At 42.9% G+C, this 5,085-nt stretch overlaps 1 protein-coding gene across 2 annotated transcripts; it reads right to left on the reverse strand.

Annotated features, from left to right (window-relative positions):
* Positions 1–722: 722 nt before the first annotated feature.
* aqp4 (aquaporin 4) lies at positions 723–4,876 on the reverse strand. Of its 2 annotated transcripts, none has more exons than XM_083991460.1 (5): positions 4,798–4,876; positions 3,754–4,171; positions 3,499–3,663; positions 2,659–2,739; positions 723–1,790 (listed from the first exon to the last, which is right to left on the reverse strand). In XM_083991460.1, exons 1-5 carry the CDS (start codon positions 4,869–4,871, stop codon positions 1,539–1,541), a joined length of 990 nt encoding a protein of 329 aa, XP_083847586.1. In that variant the 5' UTR covers positions 4,872–4,876; the 3' UTR covers positions 723–1,538. The 2 variants fall into 2 exon arrangements, with proteins under 2 accessions (XP_083847586.1, XP_083847587.1); XM_083991461.1 differs by having other exon boundaries at positions 4,649–4,805.
* Between the last annotated feature and the right edge of the window lie 209 nt (positions 4,877–5,085).

The raw sequence follows: 5,085 nt of genomic DNA on the forward strand, positions 1-5,085 counted from the left end.
TGTGCGATTCCCACTGCAGCCAGCAGGTGATGCTGTTATAACACAATAAAAGTGCAGTGTGGAGGAAGTCGAGATAGAGGGGGCGGTAGGGTTGTCCATGTAGCAGTGAAAACAATTTTGATTTAGTATCTGAATTACACCAGCACTGTACCCTCGGAAATGCAATATAGCTGCACCATGCAGACAACTTGAGATGATGCAGCAGTATCAACAGGGTTGATCATTTCCTCCACATTACAGAGAAAAAGATTGAATTCCACCTGTTCCTTTAGCAAAGGAAATAAAGTGTAGCCATAACTGATCACCTCTATTTCGTATCACAAAATGATATCATTTCCTGTGCTCTCTGCTGATGGGGAGAGATGATATGAAGCTATTCTCAGAGACTTAACTCAAAAGGAACACACATTACAGACATTTATCTGACCACAGGGGGACATAACCTAAAGGTGGATGAGCCAATCCATCACTGAACTAGCCCTTCCTCTCTCACACTCAACGGTCAACTCCTCCTAGAACTAGGGAAAAAAATAACCTACATTTCTACTACATTTCTTATAAATGTTTTTCTGTTTCTACTCTAAATTGTATATTTTCAAGGCGTTAATAAATCAAAGAGAAGTCTTTCATAAGTTAGGAAAAAATGTATGTATTCATCTGTTTGTGTCCAAAGCTGTGAAATATTTGAGCACAAAATTACAACGAGAGATGAGCTACATATCTTATCAATAAATTAAATACTTCAGTATGAAATACAAAAGCAAATCATACAGAGATAAGAAATGTGTTACAAGGACCAACATCTAAATCTACGAAGTACAAAGTATCACAGTTTTATGAAAATAGAAAAAAAAATGAAGTCATTATATACGTAGTGATATAAATGATAAACTTGAAAGAGTAGATAAACCTTGACAGAAACATGATGTCTCCATAAAGATTAATTGTTTGTTTTTTTCCCCCTGACTAACTGCACTGAAAATAGAGAGTGCCGTAATATAACTCTGATAATAACACTTGTCGGAGCTGTCTTACGTTGCCTGAGACCTGTAATGTGCTTAATGATCACAAGGAAAATCTCCTGTTATTACATACACAGTACATGGACCAAATGTGACATTAATCCAAAAATAACAAGGCTGCATTTTCTTCTCCACTTCTCCGCCTCAGCAGGATGACCCAACCTAATTGTTTGACCCTACACATTTTTCTTTAATGCAATGTATTGCGGGGGCTGTCGTTCTGCAGTGTCCGGTGGCACGCCGCATGCCAGCACTGCTACATTCAGGGGCCACAAGAGTAAAATTGGACAGGCTGCGGATGTTTGTGGGATTGAGCCGTAATATCGTGTATTAGCTTCATGACAGTGAGAAGTGATTTAGCCCTGCAGTAAAGTCCCATGGACAGAAATCATATCCTGCTACGAGGACAAAGTCTGTGGATGGGTGGGGGAAGAGGACAGGCTCAACAGGGATATTCCCAAGTTAGATTTTCTATCTGGTCTACAGGTTAGTCTCCATTTCCAGTGCACGTGATAGTCATACAGAGGACAACACTTCTGCCGTAGAGTCCTGGAAAGGATCTTTTTTCTCAGCTTTCTCCAGGTCGATGGTGTGGATGGAGCCCGGCTTGATGCCGATGTCGTCTGATTCCACTTCCCTGTATTTCCCCGATGGATCCTTCTGGAAGACCATTTTCAGCCTCTTCTTCATCTCAGGGTCAGGGCAGTACAGGTACTCATAGAGGCCGGCAGCCAGTATGCCCCCTAGGACGGGTCCCACCCAGTACACCTGCCGCAAACAGAAAGACACCTTGCATAAGCAGTTGGCTAATCAGCGCTCCTTGGGAGATGTTTGTTATCGCTGTCAGCACAATGTAGCACTGACACCGCTATCAAAACTGTCAATGTGTCCCGCTCTGCTGGGTTGCAGATTGGTGAAAAGAAGGTCAGCCTGCATCAGAAGCAGGTAGCTCTGTGTCTACGGTATCAAGCGTGTGCAACTGAGAGATGACACTTCTAAATATGACACCAGCCACAGTGACAGCGACAGCACACACATACACACACACTTTGACGCCATGCTGTACACACATAGCCCAGTGGAAATAATTGCCTGGATAAATAAATTCAGAGCTAATGCTATTTTACACCTTGTTCAGTGACATCTCATTATGTAGCTGGAGGTGAAAAGCTGTAAATGTGCGATTCTGTGGCATCTCCCATTTGTTGAAGTCGTAAACTCAAGAGTTGTATACGAGGCTCTCAGTAAGCACTCAAACCCTCTGTGGTCTTCTCTTTGCATTCATTAATTTAAACGAAAGACTGCTCTTTGATTTTGTCTTCAGGTCACGCCTATTTTTACTGCTGCTGAAACGGTAACCTTCTTAGGTTTCAACATGCCAATCTGTCCTAATGTCATATGCGCTCGCCCTCTTTAGGGACAGTAAAACGAGATGATCGTCAACTACTGCAAATTATTTCGGAGCATTATTGACATAACACTAAAAAGAGACAGATGATTTATTGTGTGCAAAAACTTTTAAATACCTTTTTTATTGTAAGTGGCACACTAACTACAGTCTGGAACATAGTCGGGAACATAGTCTGGCCATGCAAACTACCGAGAAAGATTATCCTCGGATGAGAGTATCTCTTACCCAGTGGTTGGTGAAGTTAAGAGTGACCATTGCAGGACCAAAGGAACGAGCAGGGTTCATGCTGGCTCCTGTGTAAGGAATCTAGAAGACACACAACAGCATTGCTTTCAGTCTCAATGATGAAACAACAGTTCTATCTAAAACGATCACACAGAATATGTCTCAGGTATGATATTTTCTTTTTTGGTGGAAATACATCCCTTTTCTGCAGAATACATGTTGTGTACCATGTGAATATGCTGAACAGGGCGAGGGAGAAAGGAGATGAGCAGTGCCGAGAGATAACATCTATTTTCCTGTGCATTCATTTGCTCTGCAGGGTTCAGGGGGCCCCCAGAGATTGGTTGCCATGCGATGGCTCCAATAAAGATGTGCACGTGGGTGTGAATCAGAAAGGAGCGTGTAACATCACACATAGAAGAATAGTTAGTTTTTGAGGCACCTGTTTTGTTTTGTTTTATCCTAAAGAAGCATCACTGCTCCAGATTTCAGCACTTGCTCTTGGTACTAGACTTGGTTCTACAATTTCTGTAATGCAGTTTACTGAATTTAATATGAATTTGAGATGAATCTTTAAATTGGTGTTTCACTGCTGGGACCTGGGAGCACAGTAGGAGTTCAGCTGATATGACGATAGGGTTGCAGAAGATTGCCAAGGTTGTTGAATTATACTCGGCATTGGACTACACATTAGCATCATAAATACAAAGATAAATACATCACTGTTTCCTTGCTGGAGACTTTTGGAACATAACAACATGGTAACAGGCTAAAATAACTCCAGAATCTATGCTATAAATAATATCCTATCTCTAATGTAACTTAATGGAAGATACTTACTGCAAAGAAGTGACCGATAGCTACAGCAATGCCAATTGCCAAGGCAGCAGAGCCGCCTAGGTCTATACGATTGGGGTCACAGGTGGCGAAGACAGTGAACACCAGCTCGAAGGTGATAAAGAGCTCCACAAGGAGGCCATGCCCGACTGAGATGTTGGAGTTCACCTTGGAAACATAACATTTTTTTTCTTTACACACTCTGAAGGAAAGTTATCACACACACACAATTGCAAATTCATATGGTCAGATTCTTACTGTGGTAACGCCCAGGGACCCTCGAACAGCAGCAGGTGTGACTAGGTAGAGAATCCCAGCTCCTGTAATAGCTCCCAGGCACTGAGCCAACACATAGAACAAGCCCTTTGCCAGGCTCAGCTTTCTAGTCACAACCATAGCGGCGGTGACAGCTGGGTTAATGTGTCCACCGCTGATGTGGCCAAAACATTGCACCATTGTGGCGATGCTGAGGCCGAAGCACAGCGAGATAAGGACTAGGTCAGCTGGGGGAGGCTTCTCTTCCCCTGCAGCCCAGTTGATGGTGGAGCCCAGACTGAGAAGGACAAAGATGAGAGTGGCCAGGTACTCTCCAGATACAGCCCTCCAGAAGTCCTTGGTCCAGATCCCTTTAAATGCCACCATTATGCTCTGACAGTTACACCAGGACAGGAACCTCCTGGCAAAAAGAATAATGAGCAAAATGATTAGCCTACTTACGTATTCCTGCTGTGTGCATGTGGCTGAAAAAGTACTGAACCCTATCAGGATGGCTGCCTCTGGGCACAACATTTATAACTCCACTAGGGATTTAAGCCAGTGACTTTCCATTACAAAATGCCATACAGAGCATTCTTTAAACATTGTGTATAGGGGCAAATTATCACACCTTAAGTCAGATCATACAGTGTTTAATTGCTGTCATTAACCGAACTTTAACCAGAGAAAAAAAGTGTCACTCTTTTGACTATTAATGCTGAAGAGAACATCATTTACATGAATTAAAAACTTTTTTTTAAATTACATTGCATTTCTAAAAAAAATAAAGTTAAATTGAATAAAATTCAAATTGAATGTTATTGCATAGTGTGCAGCAAAGCTCCAACAAAGTTGCAGTGATAACTTGAAGTCTGCTGTTTAAAGGGGTAAGACTTACCCACAGCAATAGCATGCTCTCCCTGTCCCTGTCCCCGCTGTGTGTGATGTGTTTTCATTCATGAGTCTTAGTGAGTTATTCAACCAGCAGAGAGATCTCTCCCTTCATCACATCTAAAAGCTGAGGTGGCTGTGACCTGCAGTACTTACAGAAGAGCAGCAGGCTGTGTGAGCGCAGGAGTAGAGCAGAGAGCAGGTCTGTCAGAAGAACATGATCCACACATTGTGCCTCAGGATTGCATCCAGCAACTTTATTACGTTACTAAGCGGGCATCACCTCACGGGAGTTAAGCAGCCGGCTCACGGGGGGAGGAGTCATGAGGTCTGCTTGCTGAGCAAACGGTAGCACTGTTGCACGCAGAGCAACTGCACACTGACTCAGTCAGCCTCAGCATCATGTCAGAGATTTGAAAACATACTGGAGTAAGCACAGAATTC

The sequence above is a fragment of the Trachurus trachurus genome (genome assembly GCF_905171665.1).
Source record: "Trachurus trachurus genome assembly, chromosome: 17".
NCBI lineage: Eukaryota > Metazoa > Chordata > Actinopteri > Carangiformes > Carangidae > Trachurus > Trachurus trachurus.